This window comes from Fusarium venenatum (assembly GCF_020744135.1).
Source record: "Fusarium venenatum strain MPI-CAGE-CH-0201 chromosome Unknown EDB82scaffold_4, whole genome shotgun sequence".
Lineage (NCBI taxonomy): Eukaryota > Fungi > Ascomycota > Sordariomycetes > Hypocreales > Nectriaceae > Fusarium > Fusarium venenatum.
In genome coordinates, this window is record NW_027072132.1 from 3971082 (window position 1) to 3998339 (window position 27258).

Sequence of the window (27258 nt, forward strand, 5' to 3'; positions counted from 1 at the left end):
CTCACTTTTGTTTTTGCTTCTCAAGCCGAGGTTACAATCTACCTACCAAGGTATGCATAAGCGGGGAGTAAAGTTTCCGTTCATTATTTCAAGATAACATATCATTCATTGACAGCTTCAAATTTGGAGATACCATACACTGCCCAGAAATGCCCAGCAACCACATCTCTTGTCTACCCGCCTTGGCGATGGGAGCTACATTAGCGGCCTTTTCTCCCTGGTTACATTCAACAACAGAGTCGTCGGTTACATTCAACCTGCAAGAGGTCACAAAAACGAACGAATGGAAATAATACCTCGTTGGTCCATGCGTTGACAGTTCAACAACTATTGCTTGCCTGCCCGTGAACTACCCACGGTCTATCTAGGTCTAGCAGTTGATCATCGGCACTTCTGTTCCTTCTTGGTAGTCGATCACTTGGTCGGGATGATATCACTAGTCTATCCTTTGCCCTGTGGCTGACTCGGGGAATACTAGACTTGGCGTTGGGGGGATTTCCAATTGGGGAAATCAGCTTCACTAGCTAGACCCTACATAAATCATATGATGTTGTCAAGATTTATGGTGAGACAGCTTATCAGTATATTCAGCCAAGAATCTTCTAAGAAAAAAAAAAAGAGAAGGAAAACAACAAGAAGAAGAAAAAAAGACATTTCGCCATCCTCAATTGGGGTCCTACGCCCATACTCGACATGCTACGTCGACATGTCCGATCCCAGCAGCCCAGTTGACAAGGGTATACCATCATCGCTTGGGGAATCGCGGGGCTCAACGTCCTATTGAGTCAAAACGTTACACTAAGATACCCTTGACACTTTCTGCAACATGATTGGACTCTTCCCAAGATAGCCGCAAAGGCCTGGTCGTTGCTGTCTCTGGTCGTACGATATCTCCAAAGTTACCGCCACTGTGAGGAGACTTTGGGGTTCGAGATGAGCGAATCCCCTTCAAGTTCAAGCAAGAAAAGCATACATTAGTCCTGAAATGCCTTCTTTACATGGGGTAAGAACTGGGGAGATGGCTAGTGTAAAGTCTCTGCGATGGAGATGACTCTGCTCGCTCTACAGATCTGGACCCGTGTTGTGCACAGACAAACGAGACTTAACATAGTTATGGAAAATGTCGGAAACACAATGTAACGATGCTCAAATACGACTCGAACAGTCCAGACTCATGAGGGGCTGATGATACACTCGCTCTAGAATACCACAAACACGGACATCCTAGACCCTGCACTTTCTCACAGGGACATGGTACTCTACCTACATGCGCTACCTACTTATTATAGGCAAAGGAAGTTATTCAGAATTTTCTTTACGAACTTCTCCACGCGTTTTCCCCTTCTCCAACTCCTCATGCCCGCATCAACAAGGGTCGGAACACTTCTGCTGCAGCATGCTTCATCAACCAGCTCACAACGGAACGGATCCTCAGGTATCGGATCATTTCGGAAGATGGATGCTCCTATGGAATGTTCCATGATACGTCAATTCAATCATAATTCTATAGATGAGTTGTTTTGTGAATCAGAATCCGGGCGGTCTAACTGTTCCGCAAGTCCGACACGATGGCACACTTCATCGTGAAACCCCATACTTTAATCTAGACTTTTCTTCAACAAGGGTCTTTATGTTGTGATACCCTGTTCAACATTCCACAATTGAAGAATCCCCGGATTCCGTTTCTTAGCATCGCCTGTCGTGAGATAAAACTGAAATAAATGGTCGCTTATCTCTGCTGGGTGAGTGAGACATGGTTCGCATGATAGATCGCCCCACGAGCTTTCAAGTCTTTAGGTCAGATACAGCTGACCGATCTACGTTGAGATATTCTTACAAAAACTCAAGTGAATTAAAAGTTTTTATGAATTGAAGCTTTGGGTATAGAACCCATGGTGGAATGTTGATTTTGGATAGCTTCAGGGTAGTCAATATGTGTTTCTATTTCTTTTTCTTCTTTTTTTGTTCTTCTTCTTTTACCAAGTACTTCTTTTCACAATAGTTAAATGAAATGATAGAATGGGTTAGAGTGTATCAGTTCCGACTCATGCTCCGGTTGTTGAATCTAGTGTGCATGTGTTGGTAGATCGTGGGTGTGTTGCACCACAGTTCGAAGGAGCAACATCATGAAAGTCACATGAGTGACAACCGACGAGATTTCTGCTTGGCCAGAGAAATTGGCGTCAATTCGTGGTCAATGGATCGAGGATGGCCGCTGGTGATCCATACCACCAGATGATACAATACATCTATGCGACTAACGCCCCCTTTAAAACAAATGGAGGGTGCATATATGTCGAAACAATTCCATTACAGAGCACAGCGCTACCAATTATCTAGACTAGTTGACTAGCAATCAATTCATGTTCCTCGCTGTTTCTACCAATTGCCTTTCGACAATGCCACTGTGATATTTTCACACTGTTTAATCCTTTGTAGCTCTGTCATTTCGCCAAGAGACTACCATAGTCAGCCTGGTTCTTTTCGAATGGCTTTCTCTCTAAACCATGCGGGTTTGAAGTTGGCTGTTCTCCTCACGAAGTCCCTTGAGCTGCTTCTCGAATTCCTTGTTCGCCCATTCCCAGTATCCAGTCCAGGTGCTGGCGGCACCAGCATTACTAGTAGCAGCACCAGCGTTCCCAGTCGTGGCCTTCATCTTTTCGCCCAATAGCAGTGTCACTCTCAAGATGCTCTTGTTGGCCTCTTCCTGTTTCTCTACGTCTTGCTTCACAGCGTTATCCTTCAGCTTGACTGACAGAACAGTTCGATAAGCCTCTGCAATCGAGTTCAGTCGGCGTGTGGTCTCGTCGGGGTCGATGGCAATCAGCTTGGTCACCATGAGGTTACAAAGCTGACGAATATCATTGTCGTCCTTGAGACCTGCCACAACACGGTCATAAAAGTCGATATTGTTAATGCGACTGAAAGCAGTCTCCATTAGAGCATACAAGGTCTCATATGCGCTCTGTTGAAAGTTAGTTGGGGTTCATAAACGACATCAAATTGAGCGTACCTTTCGAACCTCAAGGCCGTCATCAACGGTATGCTTGAAAGGTCCCATCATGACTTCTCTCACAAGTTCCTTCTTGATCACTGACTCCTGCAACACATATGGCATTAGTTTGCCCAAGTGTGGAAGAATCATATCAGGCTTAGTTCGAGCAGCTGTGGTAAGTGTTGTCATTGCCAATCGACGAATGTCCATATCGGAGTCCTGAAGGATAGTCAGGAGCATCGAAATGAGGACATCTCGGAGCATGGCATCCAATACTTCGTCACTTTCGGGTAGAGTGTACCGAACAGCTTGGACAGCCATTCCTCGAATTCCAAGTGACTTGTCCTCCAAAAGAGCCTAGTACCAGTTAGAGAGTTAACGTACGAGTATTCCTACGTACATACCTGAAGACGAGGAACAAATACAGCAGGGTCGAGAGTGACAAGTCTCCCGACACACTCGGCACAAACGACCTTGTTGTCGGCATTATCTGAGGCTTTGAGAAGCTCATCCCATATAGTCGGGGCATAGTTCCGTAGGTCTGTAGACTGTGCCGAGATTGCTTGGAGGATCTCCTTGATTGATTGGATGAGGAGGTACTGGGTATTGCCGCCCTTTTGCATGGTCTTCAAAATGACGGGCAGAAATTCGGGAACATTGCCAGAACCTGCCTGGCCAAGAGCGACAGCAGCGGAAAGTGACACCTTGTCCGGTTCATCGTGGAATTGATCCAGAAAGAGATCCGGCTTGAGAGTCGAACTAGTTCCGAGTCTCTTTCCAGCTTCGCCCAAAACAGCGAGAGCGAGGCTAACTCTGGCTTCATCGCCACTCTTGGCACTCGTGTACAACTCTGTGACGAAGCTGTCCATCTTGACACCAACTGACTCGCCGCCCGTAACAAGCAAGGTTCCTATCACTTTACCGACGACTGGGGAGTCTCCTGCCACACTGACATCCTTGAGCAATCCTTGCATGAGACCTTGGCCCGCAGCATTCTCTCCAATACTACTGACAAAGAGGAGTAGCTGATCAAGGACAATGCCTGCATAATGCTGCTTAAGGAGGTCCGAGAGCGCAGTGATCATCTCGTTAGTGACCACGAGTTCTGGATGTTCAGGCACCAACTTGGCGAGGATAATCAGTGTTGGTCCAAGTAGATGTGTGTCGCTGTTGGTGATGACCGGCATCAAATCGGCGACAATTCCCTGAATAGTGTCTGGCTCGAGCTGACCTTTGGTAGCGGGTGACAGCGCGAGATTTCGAAGAGCGATGATACTTGAGCCACGTAGGGAACGGTTCGCCTTACGCAATTGTGCAGAGAGCTCCAAAGCAACATCTTGAATCCACTGCTTCTCAAGTTGGCCAGGTGATTTCGCAAATCGGGCTACGTTTTCGACCGCTCGAACTGCAGCCAAGCGAGTGGTCTCGTTCCTGAGTCGTTCTTGGAGTATATCCAGCGCGGCTTTGACCTTGTCCTGAGACAGTAGAGAAGACCCTTCTGAAGTTGAAGTTCTGGAGATCAAAACACCGAGAGCATGGATGGCGCGTTGGCGAACCTCGGCGTCAGCATCTTGGGCAGATGAACGGTCCAGAATGACAGTGTAAAGCTTGTCCAGCTCGGATTTGTACTTGGAAGCAACGTTTCGGGATCGCGGTGGAGTGATGGTCTTGACGAGCTCCTCAACAGTGCGAATCGCTTCGCTTGAGATCTTGTAATATCTGTTATTGGCTGCAGAAGTAACGCCATCAACAATCTTAGTGAGATAAGGCTGCAGAATGGTAGATGAATGAGTCTTGGCGATGTCGCTGATTACGCCCAGTGCTGTGATCCTTAGCGTACTGGGGGTTGCGGAAGATGAACCGGCGTGTGAAGACAGATTGGCCGAAACATGAGTAGAACCACTGGGCTGGATGGCGTCGATTATAGGTCCGATGACTTGATCCAAATACTCGGCCAATCCTCCATGCTGAACAGACACTATGTCATTGAGAAGACTAATGACTGCCTGCTTGGTGGGAATCGTCTTGCCCTTGAGTTGTTTGGTAATCACCTTGATGATGGAAGGAGTCAGGCGAGCCAAGTCAGCTCGTGGGCCACTAAGGGGAATCTTCTCTTGGACAGGTGAAACAAGGCCAGAACCTGACATGAACTGAGAAGCTGTGGCGCCACCACCACTACTTTGACGTCTTCGCTTTCTGCTAATTGGGATACGAGATTCGGATTCTGGCTCGAAATCCTCGAGTGAAGGATCGGGTGTGTGAAGTCCCTCACCTGTCTTACGAACGAGGAGAGAAAGTGCTGAAATAACCTCCAAACGAACGTTCTCTTCTCTCTCTGCGATACGCTTAATGAGAGACGGGGCGGTTTGGTTATAAAGGACACCGTTCTCGAGAAGGTCGCCACTTCCGCGTGTTGAGATAAGGATGTAAATAGTCTTTGCGGCGCATCGTCGAACCTTCCAGCTGGCGTCGTCGTCGTCATCTTCAAAACCATCGTCATCGAATTCGTCATCATCATCTATTTCGTCATCATCCTCTTCATCTTCCATATCCTCATCCTCATCGTCGACATTGTAATTAGGGTCGTACTTGAGGAATCGGAGGCATGCCTCTATTGTTTGGTCTGTGAATGGTCGCATTTCTTGTGGGCACGATGCCAAGAAAGCTTCGAGGGCTACAAGAGCAGCCTCGCGGATTTCGTTGAAGTCTTGGCCAAGGTCATCTCCATCGCTGAGTGCCTCGAGATGCTCCTCAAGCTCTTCTTCGCCGAGCGCCTTGAGCACCAGAGGTGCGGTATCGGCGAGGTGAGGTCCGAATCTAGAAGGGATGGATCTTGCCATACTTCCGAGAATAGAGATGTACAACCTTCTTGTTACAGGGCTGCATTGCTTCGATAGGCCGTTCGTGATACGTCTGACAACTTCCTGCAAATGCTCATCTGAGAGGTATACGGCAAGCATAGAGATCGCTACTACGGCCCTCTTCTTGACGACCGATGTTCCCTTCTCGCTTTCCAAAAGTTGGATGACTACCTCTTGCATGGCCTCAACTTCGACCTGTACAAGCATAGGTCCAAAACATCGAACAACCTCGATTAGCACATCGACTGCTTCAGCGTTGAGGTCGCCCTCATTTTGTAGAAGTCCCTCGGGGACAGCGGGAAGGGGGATCTTGGGGTTCTTGGGAACCTGTGTTTTGGGTCCGGGGCCAATAAGACGGGGAATCAGTACGCGGCTGATAGCACTGTAGGCTTCTCGGACGTCTGCGGCCGGAGGGATGCCTGGCACGGGGCGAGGGAGAGCGATAATAACGTTTCGCAAAGCCATCGAAGGCACAGCATTATCCACCGAGTTCTTAAGCTTCAGTGATGAGAGCTTCTCTATCATGGGCGCAATAACGGGGGTAGGGACTTTGCCCACAAAGGGACCCAAACTGGTTATGTTAGCGAATTACTCAGAAACTCCTACATCCACATACCACTTAACAGCAAGGTTCTGGACTTCTCCATTCTGATCATCGAGCGTCTTGATGATACTATCAACAGTCCGAGCCGCAATGTTGTAGTCATTCTGAAGGAAATCGGGCTTGGCATGGTTTAGGAGCTGCAACAGGTCGTTCAAGGCCATGAATCGGAAATCAGGATCGTTGTCGCTGAGCTTCTGGACATGTCCCATCACCGCCTGCGGCGTGGCATGAATTTGAGCGGATGCCATGATGGGCAGGATTCACGATGGTGTGAGAGTGGGAGAGCTGCAATACAGCTTTAGATCATAAGCGCGGGGTAACGATTTGCTGGGGATCTGCGAGAGCAATGACTGCAGAGCTATGAAATGCAATTGATATGCAAGAATAAGAAAGCTTTCGCCTCAACACGAATGCTACTGACGATGAATTTGTACAATACTGAAGGATCAGGCTTCACCTCTAGGCAGGCGGAAGAAGGTCGGAGCTGCCCAGGTCGCGATGCCCCGCTATGACATGCAAGCTACCCCGGCAGGAAGCATCATTGCCGTACTTATTGCCGGTCTATCATTATTCCGTCCCGGCCAAGCGATATAGGGTAGTCCACCTTGAACTTGATGTATTTGTTTCCAGTATTTTGACGAAATCAATATTTGGGGTTCTCGCATGTAGTACATACCCGAGAATGCATTAATCGTAGCTCACGTCGCTAATAACCATTCACCACAAACTCTTTCACGCAAAGACAGACCATCTTGGGCCGCACAGCAACGCGCAAACAGTGACATGATTTGGCCCATTGTTCACTGTGCCGATTACAGGCTATTGGTTCATTAAGCTGATTCTCTGTTCATTTGTTGATTGTGATTCAAGTAACAGATGTTCGAATCTATTCAGAAATCAACAGGCAAGTATTAACATATGCCCAAGCCTGAGTGACACAATGCCAGTTGTATAAAGATTCTGAAATCATCATGACCAGTCCAAGAGAACTACTCGATATCAGCCATTAACTTCTATTACCACCAAGTATCCGCACACACATTGAAAATGAAGTTCATTTGGGTATTTACCACTCTTTTCGCTTTCGTTACTGCTGACTCAAACAATCCAAGCAACGCAGTCAGGGACTTCACGGTCGATTACAACTGGGGATGTGGTAAGGTATATCATCTCAAACACTGTCTACGTGATGCTGACCCTGCTAGGTGCTGAACTCTACACTTGACCTCGACAGCTGTGCATACCTGCTGAACTAGCTCGGAACCGCTTCCAAGACTGGCTGGTGGACGATAGGAACAGCCAACGTGATGAGTTGGTCATCTGGCTTTTGTCAAGTGACTATCAAATCTGGACCTCTTTCTCACTTTGTCCTCAACATGAATGGTGAAGAGTTTGATCAAGTCACTCAGTGGGTGCACAAGGAAAGGTGCAAGCTTAGAGGGCAACGCACCATGATCGCGGCGAAGAATTCTAGTTAGACAGCCTACATTGTCGAACCTGGTTGGGACCACAAGAGCAGCGTTTTTTTTTTAGGTAGCGATGTGAAATTTACAGCTTGGATACAAGCTGAATGAGGTGACAACATCAATGATGGCTGCACGTTGAGCTAAGGGTGTTATAAAACTTAGCTACGGAAATGACAAGAAATAAAACTAGTCAGAATTGATTGACGTTTAGCCCAATGAGCAGACATTACAAACACTCGTTATTTATGGTGCCTGGAGGGCGCTTATCCTCGGATCTTGAGTCCTACTACAGAAGATAAAACAGAATGGCATTAGGTTGTTGAGGCCGGTCGAGATGAAATCACAAGGGAGGCCAGAGCATATGAGGCTTCTTATTGCAGAGCTTGTGCAGAATGCAATGAAGTACAAGAATGTGCTCGAAGGATCTGCTGAAGCAAAGCGAAGACAAGCTAACTTTAGACCCAGCGAATTGGAGTAATCAGACACTGGTCCATCCCCAAACGTGAAATTGACCTCTGATTTGGACGTGGTTGTTATAACGAATACTCTGTTTTTTCTTTCCTTCTTTCTTTTTTCTTGCAAGCTATTCAAGTTCAGAGTCTTCCAACAGCCCAGAAAGAAGATATCCAACTGTAGATTTGTCTATGCTCAATTGCTCACCCATGATGAAGGTTGGCTCGCGCAACTTACTGAATACCCATCTCTTGTAAAGCCGCCATAAGGGTCGAATACCCAGCCTCAAAATACTGATCCTCTTGCGGGTTATAGTAGACATTATCGTGGACATGACGAATGACCTCTTCCTCATCCATATCACTCTGGTCGTCGTCGTCGTCGTCGTCGTAGTCAAACCCGTTATTCGAGTCGTCCTCCCACTCGTCCTCTCCAACAACCTTCCAGACTGTTTTGTCTTCATCAGAGAGATACTCGCGTTGGAACATGTAGTGATCCAAATCAATCCTGGCCAGGTTAGGCACCAGAGATGAATTGCCGCCCCACCACGAATTGAGTCCTGATAAGAGGCTTTCACTTTGTAATGTCCTAGACCTAGACCGCGGGTCATACTCGCGCACCTTGAGGTGGGTAAGTCTGTCGTGTGTGACGCCGGTGTCGAGTACATTGAACGGCAGTTTATGGCCTTCCAATTCCAAGACCTTAGGGCAGCCAACTGCATGCAAGAAGGCTCTCAAAGTGAGCGAGCCGTTCTCGTAGCGGTGCTGATGATGAACGAATCTGATGTTGAGAAGCTCAAGGTTGGGAAATGCCTCGAACCTTTCTTTATTCTTATCAAGGTCGTCGACATCCAAAATTGTGGTTGACGACAGTTCAAATCCAGGCGGGAACGAGCTCATGCTGCCCGGTTTCTCGGATCCAGGTACACATAGAATATGGAGTTCCTTCACAGGCCGGTCTTTCTTGAATTCACCCCTGGCCAGCATCTCGATGAACTCGACGTCCAGGTCGACATCGTTGAGAACGAGAGTATGCAGGTCATCCCACATATTGACGTGAGGAGTGAAGAACTGTGCTTGTTTGGCCTCGACGAATGCCGACTTTTCCGTATTTAGGTGTTGAAGCTTGGGCATTAGGGGAATGCCACTTTTGACTGCCTCATCCATGATGTGGTCTAAGATAAAGGCCTTGGGGTTGGTATTCATATCACGCCACATGAATGTAGTGACGTTTGGTGTAAGGAAGAGGATAGCAGCAAACATGATCTCCAGTATACCATCATGCTTGAAATCGGGAGAAAACATGAAGCGTTGCTTTGTTCTCTCAAGCATACAAGCCGACCAAGCGAGGTTGTGGAGACCAGCGCCGTCGAGGAGACGCATCAAGGCAGGTTTGTCAGAAGGACACCGCTTAGACCAGAGTTTCTTACACTTGGGCAGCTCCCTCTTTCTAACACCGGGACCTGACAAGGGACTGAAAGACGCAATGTACTGAGCATGCTGGCGAAGCTCAGGTCTTTGGATCAGGGTGATAAAAGTGCTCATGACACCCTGAGGTGTGGTGAAAATGAAGTGCCGGTAAAGAAGAGGCTCCAAGACACCTTTGGTAGCTTTGGAGAGGTAGGTCAGGCGGTAAAGAGTGGTGCGGTCTGGAAGGTATTCTGGATCGCCATCATGCTTCGCATAGAGCCTGGCTTGCTCGAAAGGGTCTCCAACTACAGCAAGACCGATATTGTAGATGATATCAAGGGATAGTTGTGGTACTGTTGATGGCTTTGGCGCGGGGTCTATTGGAGGTTGTGTTGCAGGGGCTGAAGACGCCATGATGAAGGGTGAGACGTAGATAAAAATATATGGCGATCTAGATACCTGGCACCCTGTAGATATTTGTGAACGAATACAGTTTTAGGGAAAGTAACCTGTAGTTAGTTGAAAAGTAAACCTCAGACACAGTATTGATAGTGGAAAGGAAATATCATGGACCCCCACCATGAAACATTTTAGTACCTGCCGGTGTTCTATAACACCAGGTCATCTCGAGATCAGCCACACAGCTTTAATTTGAGGGCCTTATAATGGAACTACTTATGCACTTTTACTCAAGTCAACAGCATTCCCGGTAAATAGTCAAGCTCACTAACATATCAACTGCCGGCGTCTCCGCTCATCTTCAGTTGCCTTCCTTTAATTCCTTGTACATGTAGTACAGTGAGTGAGAGTCGGCCCCACACCCCGCATCCCGTTCCGCTCCAGTGGAAACGAGTCCCTCACGACGTCAACAAACAAAGTCAAGACAACCTCATTCTCTTTCATCCTCCTCAAAATGGTACGCCTATATGAAACCCTCTCTAATGGATATACCACTAACTGATACTCCTCAGAATAAAGACTCCTCCTTCACATTTGTCCACATGCACCGCGCCCGTGACGCAGACCTCTTCGAGGACTTTTGCAAGGACAGACTCCCCGATGACGAGATATACGTTCCTCCCATGCATCAGCCTATTAACCCTGAGGACGAAGACGACGTTGTTCCCGATCAGCACGCCGCCTTTGGTATTCAGCGAGCAACGCAAAAGTCCAAGGAGCCTGCGTGGAAGGATCTGGGTCTCTCGGAGCTCATGAATAAGGGGCCCAGTATTGGAACAGGTGGGAAGCCAAAGGGTGCTAGAAGCGCTCTGCCGCGATAGAAAGATTTACAGCTTACGGTCACTATGTTTTGGGCAAGGCGTTGAGGGATAGCATATCTTCATACAAAGATAACACAACTCGAACCGAGATAGTTCAGTATTAAATTCAATGGCCAGATATCACATCGCCACACAAATACGGCTAACGTCCCTCTACCAATCAATCCCATACCAGTCGTAAATAACTCCATTAACTCCATTCTCACTTCTTAATTCTTGCCCAGGAAGCCTTCCCTCTCCAAAACCTCTGGTCTAAACTTGACAAGAAAGACTGTCTTTCCAGGCCACATGTCGCCCTCTCCGACTGTATGCGCCGTGACCCTGGCAGGGAAATCAGCTCCGTCACAAACACCCTCCACAACGCCCGCTACAAACGCTGCGCAGTTCAACTGGCTCATTTCCTTGGGCACACTGATGTATTGGTTCACGAGGGGCTCGTTATCGATGATGTGGTATTCGTCGGGCGTTTCGGGGTTGGCAGACTTCTCGAGACGGTCCGCTTGTCGACCAAAGAGGTGCTGCCAAATGTTCTGCTTGATAAAGTGTAGCAGTTGAATAATGCCTAGAGGGCGGGTTTGCGTGCGCGCTGGTTCGCGGAAGAGGAGGAGGTCCAGAAGTTTGAGGCCGATAGAATGACCTTGTAGGTTAAGACTGTAGACTTATTAGCTTCGAATTTGGGAACAGAGGAATCCAGCGTACCGTTGTTCCAGCTCCTGGATGCCCTTGACCCGTTTCTGCGCATACGTCACCATCTCGCCAAACAGATACGCAAAACTGGCCTGGCTCAGCTCAGCCGCCTTGGTTCTGTTTAATGGTCTGTGGTAGATGGTCTTTCCATTGCTGGGGTATCGTAGGCCGTCCTTGCCGCTGGGTGATGGGGTGGACGCTGGGCCGGCGTTGGGGGGTTGAAGGTTGCTCATGGTGGGCTTCGTCGCTGTCGCTGGTTCATACTGCAGCTACTGAAGCTACTCTAGATTCCGGGTTGTCTCTTGCAAGCGCTCAATGTGGAAAAGTCCTAGTGTAGTCTTGTCGCGAGGTTGATTGTCGCACGTGTAAACGTGGGCTTGTCTGGCCGGTGAGATAAGTACAGTAGCACGTACATGTGGAGACTTGACCGAACCACACCGAAGCTCACCTTGACAATACATCCACCTACACATTCCAGTCAAGATGACCTATTATTATCATCAACATTGAGAATTACAACAATTTAATGAAACAAAACATGACCTCAATTAGTCTTAACACTACCGATTCTCTAGGAACCTTGGTCAATCTACAAGAAGTGTAACCCTTAAGTCCATGTGACGACTCCAGAAACCAACTCTCCTTTGTCTTCCCTTTAGCCTCTACTGAACTGTTGCGACCTTGGACTTGAGTTCTTTCTGTTTCACGGTAGCTTCAATCCAGCTCTTGGCATCTTCCAACGCCTTCTTTGGGCTCTTCTTTCGCTTCAATAAGAATCCTTGGATCTCAGCCGGCGAGAGCATATCTTCTGGAATGAGGTTCCCGAATTCTTTCGAGGTTTCCTGGAGGTCATCGTCAACATCTGTCGCCGGTCCCTTGGTATCGACAACACCGTGAAGGCTTCCATTCTGAGCCTTCGGCGCCGCTGCTCCAGTCTTGGATATGGGCATGGGCTTGTTTCGTGATACTTCGTACATGCGATAAAAAAGTTCTGTAGCCTGTTCGCTAGTCGCGTTTTTGAAACCAACTTGTACATCGACACGTCCTGGTCGAATAAGAGCATCGTCAAGTGACTCGGGCTTGTTGGTTGTCATGATGAGAATACGACCCTCATGCGAAGCGACACCATCAATTGCGTTCAAGAGTCCAGAGAGTGAAATACTTTCCACGGCCAAGATGTTATTAGTGCCCTTGTTTCCAGTACTGTCCCTGTCTCGTCTGTGTCGTCTCTTGCGTCGGCGACGTTTTCGTTCCTCCTCAGAACTACTTTCTGTGTCGCTGCCAATTTCGACCTCTCTTTTAGCTTTGGCCTTCTTCTTCTTCTTCTTGATCGGCTTGTCTGTTTTCTTGTTCTCGTCGTCCTTGCCGCCAGTGTCTTCAGATGTCTCTTCGCCTTCCTCTTCGTCGTTGGGACGACGCAAGCCAGCCGTATCAATGTCTTCGAGGAGAACAATACAGCGTCGAGGGAGTCTTGTAAACAACACAGCCAAGTCCTCCTCACTAATGGTAGGATCCTGGAGACTGATGACGTAGATATCGATTCCGAAAACTCCAGCCAATGCAAAAGAGAAACTGGTCTTGCCGGTGCCAGGAGGACCATGGAAGAGATACCCGCGACGAAGGGGAATACCACGAGAAGCATACCACTTGGGTGTGGCTGGGTGAAGATACTCGTTGATGTCTCTGAGCACTTCATGCTTTTCATGATTCTCCAGAATGACGGTGCTCATTGGTCTGATGGGTCGTCTGGCAACCTGTTGCCACATACTCCATGAATCACGACGGTTCTCTTTAATTCTTGGGCGGAAGATGGCCGTCTTGTATCGAGTGTCAAGAAAATAAGTGGTTTTAGCGTCCTTCAAGAGACTCTTGATGGGGTCTTGAAACATGTTAGATGGGTCACGTTGGCGGACTGGCTATCAAACTCACCAGTCGATCGTCCGAAGCAGGAAATCTTAAGCTCTTCGACGTCCTTGGCAGCTCCTCCCCATCCATGAGTGTTCTGCAAAGTCTCCTTTCTACGGTAAACTTTGAAAAATTTACGGTTGTGCCAAAATCCGGTGGTACCCATGGCTGGGACATATCGTGGATTCTATATTTGTCAGTGTTGTTGAATGGAAATGCTCGATAGACTTACACATCTGGCGGCATCACTGGCAAAGTTCAGATACTTGGGTGAATGTTGGTTGTCTTCGACCATTGTCGTTGCCAATACGTCAGCCGAATCCTCTTCTTCATCCCAAGCACTTTTGTAGACAGTCTGGGCAGCTAGATGCCGATTGGTAGCGATATCTTGTTGCTCGGAAAGAAACTGCATGAGTGTGTTATATATCTGGTCATCTTCGGTAACGCATACTGTGCATCTCAGGTAGCCACTGATGAAGTTATCTCCGATGGCCCAGACCTGACAAAACAGTTTGTATATGCCCCAGAGGCAGCCAAGGTAGGTCAGGAGCACGGAAGGGTCCAGACCCAGCTGCGCACCAACCAACCGATAGATGAAAAGGAAGAGTTGGAGAAGTGGCGATGCTTGGCCCGCAGTATTAAGAACGCTGTCCAAGATGTTAGGGAGAGTAGTTGACGAGTTGGTTGGCTGCGACGTGTCGTTCAAAGACTTAAACCAGGGCGCAGCCATCTTACCAACGTTTGAAAGGTCCATCTGTGGTAAACAATTTGGTTTCTGAGACGTTTGATGGTGTAGAGTGCTGTGTAGATGGCAATGATGGTTATTGGACAACTCTGAAAACACTCTGCTGCGATGACTTGGATGCAAGACGCAAAACTGTGTTGGCAAGGTCACACCAAGCCTTCGGGACTCCTTCTTATAGGTGCCCGAGAGGATGGCCAGAGCCTCAGCCTATGGTTAGTAATGGGATGGTTCTACTGCATGCAAAGCATGCGCGATCAGGAAACAAGGTGAGATTGAGAAATTTCCAGGCAGAATAGATACGACTGGGTCTTAGGGCTGAGGCTGTTTTCAAAGAACGCCTTGTCTTCCACTTATGGTCATGGCAAGCATTTCTATTCGGAAACCTGCATTTATAACAGTCAAAAACCTTTGTCTTGTGTGAGAATAAGGTCGCTCTTTGAACCCTACCTTACGTGACTCAAAGCTGCAAGGTGAAGGGTAAAAGTCACTGTTAAACTTTGGAAACCGAAAATCACCAGGTAACAGTCAGACACTTCCTCTTCATAAGGGGGTGTAATGTTGGAAATAGTTGGTTCATGTTGGTAGTGTTGCCACACGCGCGCTTGTCTTGCCCACACACACACGTAGTATGCGCGCACACATACGCACAAAGGACACGCACCTTGTATCTGCCTGCACTAGCATGACTGTTCTTTCCCAAGTGCGCATCTTGTTTTCGTAAACATGCATATGCATCAATGATCCCCTAGGAAGACTGATAGTGTTTGTGCTACAGTTGACCTATTATCGCTTTGTTTGACTCACACTTGGCTGATGCTGTGGAAAATGTGGATATAAGTAAATAGGATGTAAGATGCAAAAGTGTGGGCCAGCAGCTTTCCTGTTCCGACGGTTTGCTGTGCTGCTCACTATCTCTGCCCAAGTGTGTTGTGCGAAGTAGTGTCTGAATGGTTGCAGTTGGAGGTTAACAGGCAGAAGGCAGCAACACAGCTAGCAGACAAATAAAATAGAGGCTGACTCTCTGATTCACTGTCAGTCAGTGTTTACTCAAAAAGGGTAAACAAGTCGTCCAGTGCAATCATTTTCATACCGAATACGATAACTGACATCCATTCAGCCTTGCCGTTATGCATCCTGATACATACATACATACTGCAGGTCCAGATAACAAAGGCGGGGTTGGTTGAAATATAACGACGAGCTTGGTCAACTGACTTGTGTGCATGTTTGTCAATTCACTGAACACCGTTTTCAAGTGGTAGAGTGCATGTCAGACAATATCGGAGAATTCTTTGGAGATTGATTGGTGATAGCTATCTTGAGTACTATCACGTAAGGAACGTATAAGCTCGCCAGGTCTTGCTTTGAGAAAGCAAAATGTAATGAGAAGAGTCATTAATGACCAGAAGTGGAATCGTTGGCCTCAGATATTAAGTTATCCCTAACATCAGGACTGTACATGGAAATGGCTCGCAATGCTTCCCCACTATGTACTTTTGGAAATTTGTATCAAGCAATTCTCAGATGATGCAATTGACCAGAGTGGGCAATACGCATGACGGACAGGCACCGACGTTGCATCTAAAATTGAGGCTCAACTTCCAGTCTACCATACGCACTGCGCATTCCACCACGAGACGCAACTTTACAATGTCCCTCGTTATATCCGACATTATGTGCAACTCTGCCATGTCCCCCGTTATACTTGTCGACAAGACACAAACTGCCCAAGCATTGTACCATCCCCTCAAGCCGCAACGGGCTGCTCCTCCAACTTGGCCGCTGCCAACTTCTCTTCAACCTCCTTAACACCATCCTTACCATCCTTAGCACCCTCAAACTTGATACCCTTGATGCTCACGTCCGTTCCACCAGCAAGGTAATCCTCGCTCTCACCAATCTCCTTGCCGGCGGCCTCCCACCGACGGAACTTATCCTCACGCTTCTGGCGGCACAGCTCGTTGAGCGCAGGCCAGTACGTCTCGTGGTCGTACTCAAAGTCCATATCACCGCCCCAGTCGAGGCTCCATAGCTGCTCCGGAGGAACGTACTGCTTCATGTCCTCGTTGAACTTGAGCTTCTCGCGTGTCACAGGGTCGATGAACGGGGTGATGATCTTGAAGAAGCCCCAGACGATCCAAGGTACTGACTTCTGTTAATTGAGGCTCTTGAAAATGTGAACAGGGTTACATACCGTTGATGATGAGAGCCTTGCCCAGCCTCTCAGGGTAGTGGTTCTGCAGAATATGCAACACCTCTCTGGCCACGGACACAGGTACACTCGTATTCTTACGCTCCTTGCTAGGCTTGAAATTGATCATAAGACTCAGCATCTCCACGCCCGGCGGCATAAGATCCGTCACTCGCTCAACCATGTAAAACAGGTGGTGAAGCTGGCGGGGACTTGTGTCGGTGTTTTGCCGCGCCGGGTTTAGGTATTGACACGGTCTACCTTGTCGATCGTAGCCCACAATTATCTGCTTGCCCGTCTCCTGTTCGGGAGAGATGTACTCGGGCGTGAAGCCCTCCAGACCGTACTCGCGACGCCATGCGAGGGTCGCCTTGAGCCGCTTGGCCGAGTCATCGACAGTCCACTTTGTGGCCCGGAGATAACGAAGAAGGCAGTCACGAGTGAGCCATGAACGCTCGTGGTCGGTGATGGGACCTGATTTGTCCTCCTTGTCGGCTTGCTTTTCGCATTCAATCTCAGTGAAGCCCTTGACCTGCACTAGCAGAGCCTCATACTTTGTCTTTTGCTCCTCGGTCAACTCTGGCCTTGGTGTAGATTGGCTGTTGGGTCCTGGACTGGAGATGGGTGTCTTGCGAGGACCAGAGGTGTTTTCTGCCGAGCTTGCCATTTTCGAGTGTCTTGGTCAAGTCTCTGATAGAATGTGAGTGTTGAGTCTGATATTGTTGAGTCTCACCGCTCACTGCGTCTGAGAAATTAGTCAAGTATGACGACCTGTTTCTGTTGGATAAATTCGCCAAAGGACTTCAAATCAGACCCAAATCTCCTGCCAATTCCTTTTCTCGCACAAGAGAAAATGAACAGAAAGAAAAAAGAGAAAGCTCCAAGATCAACTGTCTTGTCGATTCAGGAGAAGATAAATAGTCGCCTTTTACCATCGACAATCTAACTGACTTGGCAGCCAGCCCAACCTTGCCTTGTCCAATCAAAGTCTACCCTAGCAAGCAGTCAAGTCCCGGATCGGCATCCGATACCTGCAAATACAGGGGCATTCCACTAATTTTCCAAGGGACCTTCGGATTGTACGGGAATCTTATCTCCCATCTCGCAGAATTAGGGGCAGTTGGTCTGAGAATTCATATGCAAGCTGACATGCATTTGAAGCTCGTAATCGTATTCATCATATGAGACACCTAACCTGGACACCAATTGATTCAGATAAAGCTCAAGATCTATCAATTTGGTTCAAAGTTACCCTATGGTATGGGTAGGTAATCAAACTGGTTAATTTGTCTAGAATTATATAAATTAGTCTCTTGCAGAAGAGAATGAACCCCTGATCATCAAAATGCATACCATGCAACATACCCGGAACACAAGAGCAAACATAATTTATAACCATCACTCTGAGATTTCTCAACTCTTTCATTCTGCAAATGCCTCTTTGGTTTACCAAACGTCTATCATAAATGTCCACATATTTTTATGTGTCCGCATCAATGTCTAAAGTACTAACTTATCAACAAGACAAGAAATACCAAAGTTAAAACAAGTAGTCTACAGCTCCTCGTGCCCTTTTCCGTGATACTAACTATCACATTCGTTATCTTTCAAAACCGCCCCAATTCACCTCTATACTCCGATTAATACATTAATCCAACTCAATCATGCGCCTCTCATGTTTCCTCCGTTTTGTACGATTCATGCCAATGCCGTCTGGGTATATGATATGGTATGATATGGTCAGTCACTTCAAGTGCGCACGGGGCTGCGGTTTTCACGCCTTGCAGATCTTTCTTTGATGAGCCTTTTGCTCGTTGCTTCGTCAAATCCGCAAATATCTCTCAGGAAGCAGAGCCTATGATTGGTTAGCTCTGTGCCGTGTTCAAGATTGTATCACAACTTACTTATCCTCAGAGGTTTCCTTGTCACGCATATCCTCAAAGCTTTGCTGACTTTCCATCCATGCCGTTGCTCTACCCCTGGGGTTGACCTTCTTGACCCAAAGATTAAAGGTTCCTGTCACAGGTCGGTGGTCGCTCACTCGAACCTCGTGACGTCTGTAGTCAAACTGTTCTATTCGGCCGCGACCTCTGTGAAGCAGTCGATCACACCAAGCGGGGCTTCGTCTCTTCTCACTGGTGTCATAATTATCAGTCCCCACATCGTACTTGTATGTTGGGGCGAATGTGATGGGCATCTCGTCGAAAGCTCGAAGCTTGAAGGCTGGGTTGCGGCGACGCGCCACCAAAAGTTGGTCTCGATCGAGAAGTTTGCCCAAATTGTTCTGCTTGACTGCTGCAACGACAGTATCACGAGACATGGTATCGATTCGGTAGTTTAGATCACCGTTGAGGATACAAAGCTCATGATCCATGATCAGGCTTCCATCACCTCCACCAACGAAACTGTCAATACGAGCTGCTGAATCTCGTTCAGTGGCGAACAAGTTGGCTTCGAGGATAGCAGCAACATCGTTATGTCGTGCGTTCGCTTGGGATTGCCCAGCAGCCAAATGGCAATTGACAAGACAAATCGAAGAATCGTCAACCTTGAACCGAACAGCCACGCAGCCCTTGTTGCCGTGCAAGCCACCCATGCCTCGCTTCACCTCCGCGCCTTGGAGTCCCCGAATTCTGTCTCGTAGATGTGATTTAACAAAGACGCACGTGAACAGTCCCACCATGGGTGCTGTGTGAAGGAGGTGGTACAAGTCATCTGCCGGCATGTAGTCGTCGAGGGTCTTCATCAAAAAGTCACGCCAATCTCGATATTGATGACTCATTCGTTCCTGGTCAGTTCCAGCTTCTTTCTTTTTCGGTTTGAGGAATCGTTTGGCTGTCAATTTCTTGTCTTCCAAGTCCACAAGTTCCTGGAAACCAAACACAAGAATGTCTGGCGAGCCACTTGACTGAACAAGATCCTGGAAGAATGTTGAGTCGCCCTGGGAGTGCCGTAAACTTGATGGTGTAGATGCTCCAGCATTCCAGGTGAAGAACAGAGCTCGGATTTCGTCAAAATCGCAGTACTGAGTGTCCTTCGACTTCATCGAGTCTTCAAGGAAGTCATCCTCGAGCAGACCGTCCCATGCCTTAATCTTGTTGTCTGCTCCCAACGAGATTACTTGTTGACGGTCCATGAAGTAAGGGCACGAGGGATCAGCTGCCATTTTCATGATGGGATTTTCGTGTCCCTGCCACTCTTTAAGGATTACCCAAGGCGCTTCCTCCACATCATAGACGCATATCTTGCCAGTGTTGTATGCTGCCCAGATGTAATTGCCGGCACTCGTTAACGAGTTGATCTTCCATGTGCTAATATTCAACATTGTTGTGCATGAATAATCCTTGGTGTTGTAAATCGTTACCTTGCCATCGACATGTCCAAAAAAGACCTTGCCTGGGTGGCATTTGACAAGAGTGCCAGAAGTAACCTCGCCTGCATTATCAGCGATCAAAGGTCGAACGAGCACCTGAAACTGTGTTCGTCCATCGACTGTTGGTGCAAAAACTCGTATTTCCTTTCCTGTAGCGTGCCAAAGCTCGTCACCAATAACCATGGAATGTGTATGTCCCTTTGGAACCTTGTAACTCTGAGTAGGGTGCCCGGAAATGTTTGCAACAGCACTCTCGTCGGGTCCCCAGACAAGTAATGTCCCCGACTCATCCAAAGTCCAAATTTCGTTCCAATGCCGGTGAATTCGTATGACTTCGCATCGGCCATGAACATTGGGCTTGCTTTGCGTTATGGCATGCGTGGCAACTTCGACCTCCATCAGGTCTCCAGTGTTGGTGCCAATCCATATTCGCTTTCCCTCTTCTCGCGGATCCGCAGCGGGTTTAAAGCTCACTGCTGTTGCCTTGACTCCTTCGGTGTGTTGCAAGCTCATGATTTGTTCGCCATCTACCAGACTCCATACTCTTGTCATGTAACCGCTTGCGCATATGAGTTCACCACATACATCAAAGCTTCTCGCATCGTACTTGGTAGGAATCTCATAAGTTCCATGTTTGCTGAATGGTGGTCGTCGGTTGGTATTCGAAGCTTCTGGATATGTGGCAACGTGATGGATAGCCTCGGTATTCGGTGTAATTCTTGCGGCAACGACAGGAGTGGAATGTATTGGTTTAGGGGGCGGAGCAGCAACGGCTGATTGTGGAATGGTGGTTGGGGCGATACGGAATTCGGCGGGCGTTCTGTCGGATGCCCTGTCTATCGTCATTGATCTGCCATGCCCTCGTGTGGGAGCAGCAAGTTGCTGTTGCTGTTGAGGTTGCTGTGTCGTTGGGGTCGAGACAACTCGCTTTGGTGGTGTAGAGGAAGGCGGAGGGTCGATAGCCTGAACTGCTGTTGGTGCAGCTGGTCTTTGCGGTCGTGGTGGAGGGGGCATGCTACTATTGTTGTTATTCAGAGGAGGAGGCCGAGGGGGAGGCTCAAAGTTTGCAGGCCTTGCTGGTAACGCTGGTCGTGGCTCGCCAGTTACTTGAGGAGTAATGTGGCCTCTAGACATCCCATTGGCCTCTTCTCGATCCTTCCTCATAGTTGTGACTGAATGATGCACAGGAGGAGGATCGAAACCGACAACCACAGATCTCGGTCTACTGGGCTGCTCAATATGTGACTGTGGTCTTGGACGCGTTGGCAGTTTCGGTGGTGTCTCCTCGCCAGATCCAAAGCTGCTTGGTGGGCTGTTAAATGGGGAGTTCTCCTGTGATATATCACTCATTCGTGCTACTGTCGGGCCAGAAATCGACCCCATCTTGGGCGCGGGAATCAACGCCTTCTCATTACGAGGCGCTGGCGGTGGTGGCGGCACTTTAGGCTCACGAGTTCGGCTCAGCTCCCCAGATCGTCTAGGTGGAGGCGGTGACGGTGGTCTTGAGCCACCAGGCCGAGGAGATACAGGAGCGTTAAATGATGGTGAGGTGTTGAGTGATCGACTTGGAATCTTAAAGGACCGCCCTCCAGCGGTGGGTGTAGCAGGTGTTGTTGCGACAGCATCTGGGTTTATGAACGAAGGTTGGTCTCCAACGGCAAGATTCGAAACCCGGTTTTTCGGAGGCGATTGAGGTGGAAGGACTGTCACAGCAGGAGGCATAGGTGGTGCTGGTTGCTGAAGCTGAACGGTTTGTGGTTTTGCGGCCGGGACTGGTCTCGCGGACATCGGCGGGGGAGGGGCATCTTGGTTGGTAGACAGTGCTGCAGGCTTCGGCTTTGGTCTCGCAGGAATGGCTGGAGTTGAAGAGCTGGCAGCTGGTGTTTCTTGTACGGGCTTGAATTCACGTAGTCGGGTCGGCTTCGGGGCGGGAGAAATGGGTCGTGAAGGCGGTCCGGACGTAGTTGTTGTGGTAGCAGGTGGGATATCGGAAGGTTTGCTGACGTTGGAGTTGGGCGTAGTGCCCATATTCTCGAATCGCGCTCGCAAAGATGACACAGGCTTCTAGTAATTGTCAGATTTGTTCAACCATGTGTTGAGATATGCGTACAAGTGAAGAGCCATCAGGCCCTTCGCCGTTGGTAGGCTCCATGATGGTAAAGCAAAGCTTCCTCTCGACAGCGAGGGTCGAGGGTGATTATACCCGCTACACCCACGCCTAGCAGTCGCTCATGAAGGCATCAACGGGATGTAAGTTGAAGCCAAATCTAGGCCTGGCGTTGGAAAAGAAGCAGTACAAGTAGTGAGGCTGCCAGTTAATCGGTGTAAATAAATTCGAGATGGTAAACTTAAGCTCCCAAAAGTCGGCGCTGGGCAGTGACAAGGAACAGTTGGGGATCGATGAAGGAGTGGGTGGGTGATGTTAATGACAGGGGCCGTGCAATGGCCAAAACAGTTTCGTCCGGTTGGTATCGTGGTCAAAATGAATGCAAACAAAGCGAGGGATGTTTTGGAGAAGTGTCTTGTTTTTTTCTCCAGAGTCCCCTATTATGCTCGTGGCTTCAGTGTCGATCTTGCTGCGAGTTGTCTTGCGTGGTCTCTCACAATTTCGAGCTGGCTAAGCCACCCTTATGTCATAATGGAGTGTATCTAATGTGTGTCTGGACACTGTAGAGCTATGCGATTTGGGCATAGCTATCACTGTGCATTTATTCTCATGCCCATAATGATGCACGGTGAAGCTACCAGGGTCGATGATTTCCACTAAGGCTTCAGGGGTGCGACAGCGGGGAAAGCATTGAAGTTGAAGATTTGACCACGCGGTCAAGGAGAATGATCATCTTTGACCAAGACAATAAGCGGATGATCTGGTCTGTTGAAAATTTAGTGTATGACTATTCTCTAGAGAAAATTGTCGCTGAAGTATTGCTCTGTTCTGCCATGATAAATGACTTCTATCTGACCTACAAATCGGGTACCTAGTAAAATATGTCTGGTTGTTGGTACCTGAAGATCGACTCCATGAAACAGCTGCTCAGGTTTCATAAAAAGCGACCTGACTATAAGAATCAATTTGACATGAGAAGTGAACACTAAAACACTAGGATCAGTAACCAGCTAAAGAGTCTCACATGTAATTGATCAATCATTTCTTCATTATGATATTTAATATAATACAATAGAAACTCTCAAGCAAACAATTCTTTTGAAACCAGTCCAAACCCCTGTAAAAGACACACCTCAAGTTACATAGTATGGTTTCCGGTCTAACTAAACTGAAGTCGATGGCTGCCGCAGGCCCTTGGATATTCCGAGGTGAAACCCGTTCTAGCGGCGGCAGATCAAGCATTTTAGTCTGGGTCGGCCGAAGACATGATTCTTTTATTTGACAGACACAATGTGTCAATATCGATGTTATTTCCCCCTCATATTGCAAACCATATTTTTACGTCATAATGAAGTTTAAGAGTAAATTTCATAGACCATGAACTCTCTATAACATCATTTCGAGCCTTGTGAGATCAAATGCTTATTCCCTTAAACTAAACCTCCGAGACACAGCCAAAGAAGCTCCAGTCCGGAGGTACGTACCTTCCACCTGCATCGAACTTAAAGATCTAAAAGGTGGATGCCAAGCGATAAGGTCCAGACTTCGAAGGAACCGACGCATATATCATGTCAGGCCATTCCACTTACACCTTTACCAAACCCTGCCACTTTCAATCTCTCACCCCGATTTTCGCTTTTAAAAATTTCCACGTTTCTCTAGACTGCCGATTATCGTCAAAATGAACACTGTAAGTTTTCTACGAGATGATTCCATGCTGGCGTGGCTCATACTAACTGCAACAGGTCAAATCCTTCTGGTTCGTACTTTGCGCCGACCACCTTCACTCCTCTATTTCTTAGTAGCTCAAAACTGACCAAGCTTTTCTAATACAGGCTGGGCTGGGGCTCTCTCTGCGTCGGTATGGAACTGCTCTTTACTGTCAAACAGCTTCTGGAATTCGAGCTGACCTTGTCATAGCCGGTGGCGGTGCCTACTACTTCGCTAAGAAGCAAATCAACGCCGACCGTCAAGCTAAGATGGACGCCCACCGCAAGAAGGTCCAGATGATCCAAAACTTGGAGGCCGAAGAGGGTGGCGGTCCTCCCCGCGACGACCATGCTTACTCCCCAAGCACTGAGATTGCCCAAGATCCCGCCCCTACAAGACATGCGCCAGCGACCGAGGATCAACGAATCAACGAGAAGAGCAAGTACGAGAGCAGTTCGGTGTATCGGAGTCCAAAGGGCGATAGGTTCTCCTAAGTCAATGGAACCCAATGGACGGGAGGAGTTAGCTCTTGGAAGGAGCTGTGTACAACAATTACCTTATGGAACGCCTTATCGTCATGAATTAGTCTTGGGGAAACTGCTAAAGAATAGTCTAAACGACCAGATGGCTGCAATATCGAACATCAACACAAAATTGCTTAATACGCTGGCTTATTCTGCTCATGAGTTGGATGCAACATGTACGGACAAGACCGGTTAGAGTGGATCCTTGAACCCTGTGCCGACCTCGCTTGCAGCTGTGGTACGGAAAGAATCGCTTTCTGGGCCATTCTAACATTGGTCTTCCTTTGCTCACTGCATTTGCGGCACTTATTGAGATCAAGAAATTAAATCGTATTCATCTCAAACTTTATGCATTCGAGTGACGTATTCGTAGCTCATGACCAGCCTCATATCAAATGTTGAGCACATTACCTTAGTAGACAATTGCGGCTGAACTGCACAGCCACGTGCTGCCAAGGCCGGCAATTAGCCGTTGTCACATTTGGAGGCTCTTTCTCTAGCTCCACCATAGCTTCAATAACATAACTTGTCCATCAACATTTGATTATCCTTGAGCAACGTTGAGAAAGCTCGTCTCGCCAAAATGGCAACACCAGAACTGGCCATCGCAAAGGCCACACTATCTGCCACGCTATTCCGCGCTGACCCAACTTCCCTAAGCCGTCCCTCAGTTGAAGCTTTCTTCTCGCTCCTAACAGACGCCCTCGCCCAGTGCTCGCGCCCCAACGTCCAGGTCTGCTCCATCGCTTGAAAAGCTGTTCCCTCTGTACCCAAGCAGAAGTCACTAAATTTTGCGTGCTTTTTTGGTCAAACAGAAATGCAAGGTTTGGATCATCGAAAATGTTGCCCCGTCTACCGCGCGCACCACTGCGCTTGCCAAGTACTGCGGTGCTTTATCAAAGAGTTTGCAAGATGATGGCTCGCGGCCTAGTCTGAAACGACGCAGACTTCATCTATTATACGTTATCAATGATGTGTTTTACCATATCATCACACGAAACGGTAACATCGAGTTTGCGATACCTTGGGACAACGCATTGCCCGCACTGATCGCAAGCGCTGCCGCCTTTGACAATTGCCCGAAACACAAGAAGAAGCTCGAGGATCTTATTCGACTATGGGATGAACAACATTACGTTAACTCAAAGATGATCACCAAGCTCGAAGAAGCCCTCGCCAGCGGTATTGCTCCACAAAATGTCCAGGAACCGCAAATCTCGAATGTTTCTCTGAAGCTTGCCAAAAACGCGCCATTCACTCTCCCTTCCTCTCACGGCGATCACTCGGTACCCTGGTACGATCTGCCTGCGACAACATGGCTACCGCACCTGACTCCAAACTCGACCAAACCAATGTTCCCCGATCAAATTCGACCAATTCAACTCGCTCCCGGACCCGCTGATAAAGTTCTTGTGACTGCAGTACAGGATCTTTTGGGTGAGGTAGAGCGCATGTTTTCCAAGGAGCAGAAATGGAACGACGACCCCGCCAACGACCTCAACGAGCTTGGAGAACGAGTTGTCCTCGATGAGATTACGGGAGACATCATTGGAGGTGAGACGTACTATGGTTGGTCTCGTCGCTTTTGTGAAAAGATGAAGGAGAGGAAAAGAACCGGTGGTAAAGGAGCAGACCGAGGCCGTTCAAGATCACGCAGCTACTCCCGTGGCCGATCACGAAGCTCCTCACGACCTGCGCATAAACGACCACGGGTCTCAAGAGACTCCAGAAGTCGCAGTCCAACACGTAGTCGAAGTCGGTCACGTAGCCGCGACCATGATCGTAGTCGGAACCGACGTCATACCTCTAGCTACAGCCGAAGTCGCAGTCCAAGCCGCAGTCGAAGCCGTGGAAATCAGCACGATCGTTCGAGGCAGCGATCATACAGCAGATCAGGGTCCCGTTCGCCTTCGAGACACTACAACAAAGATGTTCAAGATCGACCACATCGTCCTCCTTCGATTCCTCAACAGCCACCTCAATCCCATTTCCCTCCTGTTCCTCCACCGGAAGATTTCCCTCTACCACCTCCACCACCAGCCGGTTATCAGGGCCCCTGGCCACCACCACCTCCTCCTCCACACATGGCACAAGGTTGGTTTCCTCCCAATCCTGCCATGATGGGGCAGATGATGGGATGGAATGTTCCCCCACAGCCACCTCCGCCACAGAACGGATATCAAGGGAGGGGAAGGGGTAATGGATTCCGTGGGAGAGGAAGGGGTGGCTATGATCGAGGACGGGGATGGTAGCAGCCAGCTAGACATATTCTAGAGGCAGTATTGTTATAATAAGTAGACGTTTAAAACTCATGTAGTGACTGGACACTCCTTCACACGAAATATAATCAATTACGATTTGACAATAACGACTTTTATTTTAGTCTTGCTCATCCATCGTCTCCATAAAACCAAGCAGACCTAACTCTTCTCTCTCCACACACAGCAAAAGACACAAGGACACAACGTAAACCATAACTACTGAAGAACCTATAGTTTCTCCAAACGTCCGGTTCCTTGCAGCGGGGCAGGAAAAAAGACCAGAAGAAGTAAAAGAAAACAAAGTAAGAATTCGCCCAAAGAGTTACACGAGAAAGCGTAGACGTCCATGCTTTTTATGCCCGTATCCCACCCATAACCACGGCACAGATATAATATAGCATCCGGCTTTGCTTGTCATATTGAGTGCACGAGAAGTGGACAAGAGAAAAAGACGGTAGCATTGTAATGTCGTCTGCGCGCATTCTCCCCTCCCCACGGCAGCCCTGAATGTGGTCTAGCTGCGGTGCAAACCAAGAAAGAAGGTTGAAAGGTCCAAAGGCGTTGTAGAGCAATGGTAGTGTCTACATTGGCCAATTCCAACCCAGCAAAGTGACTGTATGTCGAGTACGCATGTTCTTAAGTCCATTATTGAACTGCGAAATACCAATTCCTCCTCATAATCATAAT

At 48.3% G+C, this 27258-nt stretch overlaps 9 protein-coding genes across 9 annotated transcripts; 3 read left to right on the forward strand and 6 right to left on the reverse strand.

Moving 5' to 3' along the window:
• Window positions 1-2210: 2210 nt before the first annotated feature.
• EDB82DRAFT_541246 (armadillo-type protein) lies at window positions 2211-6918 on the reverse strand. The gene is made up of 4 exons (XM_025738327.2): window positions 6473-6918; window positions 3400-6427; window positions 3014-3352; window positions 2211-2965 (listed from the first exon to the last, which is right to left on the reverse strand). The coding sequence occupies exons 1-4, from the start codon at window positions 6706-6708 to the stop codon at window positions 2501-2503; spliced, it is 4068 nt and encodes a 1355-aa protein (XP_025593099.1). The 5' UTR covers window positions 6709-6918; the 3' UTR covers window positions 2211-2500.
• A 1254-nt stretch (window positions 6919-8172) lies between these two features.
• On the reverse strand, window positions 8173-10332 carry EDB82DRAFT_514813 (uncharacterized protein). The gene has a single exon (XM_025738329.2). It carries the CDS (start codon window positions 10200-10202, stop codon window positions 8613-8615), a length of 1590 nt encoding a protein of 529 aa, XP_025593101.1. The 5' UTR covers window positions 10203-10332; the 3' UTR covers window positions 8173-8612.
• A 7-nt stretch (window positions 10333-10339) lies between these two features.
• Window positions 10340-11199, forward strand: EDB82DRAFT_514814 (Apc13p protein-domain-containing protein). The gene is made up of 2 exons (XM_025738330.2): window positions 10340-10704; window positions 10760-11199. Exons 1-2 carry the CDS (start codon window positions 10702-10704, stop codon window positions 11066-11068), a joined length of 312 nt encoding a protein of 103 aa, XP_025593102.2. The 5' UTR covers window positions 10340-10701; the 3' UTR covers window positions 11069-11199.
• Window positions 11200-12136, reverse strand: EDB82DRAFT_514817 (NO signaling/Golgi transport ligand-binding domain-containing protein). The gene is made up of 2 exons (XM_025738332.2): window positions 11768-12136; window positions 11200-11719 (listed from the first exon to the last, which is right to left on the reverse strand). The coding sequence occupies exons 1-2, from the start codon at window positions 11986-11988 to the stop codon at window positions 11278-11280; spliced, it is 663 nt and encodes a 220-aa protein (XP_025593103.1). The 5' UTR covers window positions 11989-12136; the 3' UTR covers window positions 11200-11277.
• Window positions 12137-12388: 252 nt separating this feature from the next.
• Window positions 12389-14664, reverse strand: EDB82DRAFT_320792 (BCS1 N terminal-domain-containing protein). Its single transcript, XM_025738333.2, has 3 exons — window positions 13893-14664; window positions 13685-13847; window positions 12389-13634 (listed from the first exon to the last, which is right to left on the reverse strand). The coding sequence occupies exons 1-3, from the start codon at window positions 14412-14414 to the stop codon at window positions 12418-12420; spliced, it is 1902 nt and encodes a 633-aa protein (XP_025593104.1). The 5' UTR covers window positions 14415-14664; the 3' UTR covers window positions 12389-12417.
• Window positions 14665-15675: 1011 nt separating this feature from the next.
• Window positions 15676-17540, reverse strand: EDB82DRAFT_320817 (CRAL-TRIO domain-containing protein). Its single transcript, XM_025738334.2, has 2 exons — window positions 16600-17540; window positions 15676-16550 (listed from the first exon to the last, which is right to left on the reverse strand). The coding sequence occupies exons 1-2, from the start codon at window positions 17261-17263 to the stop codon at window positions 16153-16155; spliced, it is 1062 nt and encodes a 353-aa protein (XP_025593105.1). The 5' UTR covers window positions 17264-17540; the 3' UTR covers window positions 15676-16152.
• A 643-nt stretch (window positions 17541-18183) lies between these two features.
• On the reverse strand, window positions 18184-22245 carry EDB82DRAFT_320777 (Endonuclease/exonuclease/phosphatase). Its single transcript, XM_025738335.2, has 3 exons — window positions 22080-22245; window positions 18501-22033; window positions 18184-18451 (listed from the first exon to the last, which is right to left on the reverse strand). Exons 1-3 carry the CDS (start codon window positions 22119-22121, stop codon window positions 18346-18348), a joined length of 3681 nt encoding a protein of 1226 aa, XP_025593106.1. The 5' UTR covers window positions 22122-22245; the 3' UTR covers window positions 18184-18345.
• A 1191-nt stretch (window positions 22246-23436) lies between these two features.
• On the forward strand, window positions 23437-24356 carry EDB82DRAFT_514839 (uncharacterized protein). The gene is made up of 4 exons (XM_025738336.2): window positions 23437-23766; window positions 23822-23835; window positions 23912-23937; window positions 23997-24356. Exons 1-4 carry the CDS (start codon window positions 23758-23760, stop codon window positions 24278-24280), a joined length of 333 nt encoding a protein of 110 aa, XP_025593107.1. The 5' UTR covers window positions 23437-23757; the 3' UTR covers window positions 24281-24356.
• A 478-nt stretch (window positions 24357-24834) lies between these two features.
• Window positions 24835-26665, forward strand: EDB82DRAFT_514895 (uncharacterized protein). The gene is made up of 2 exons (XM_065608971.1): window positions 24835-25040; window positions 25123-26665. Exons 1-2 carry the CDS (start codon window positions 24894-24896, stop codon window positions 26560-26562), a joined length of 1587 nt encoding a protein of 528 aa, XP_065463396.1. The 5' UTR covers window positions 24835-24893; the 3' UTR covers window positions 26563-26665.
• Window positions 26666-27258: the final 593 nt, after the last annotated feature.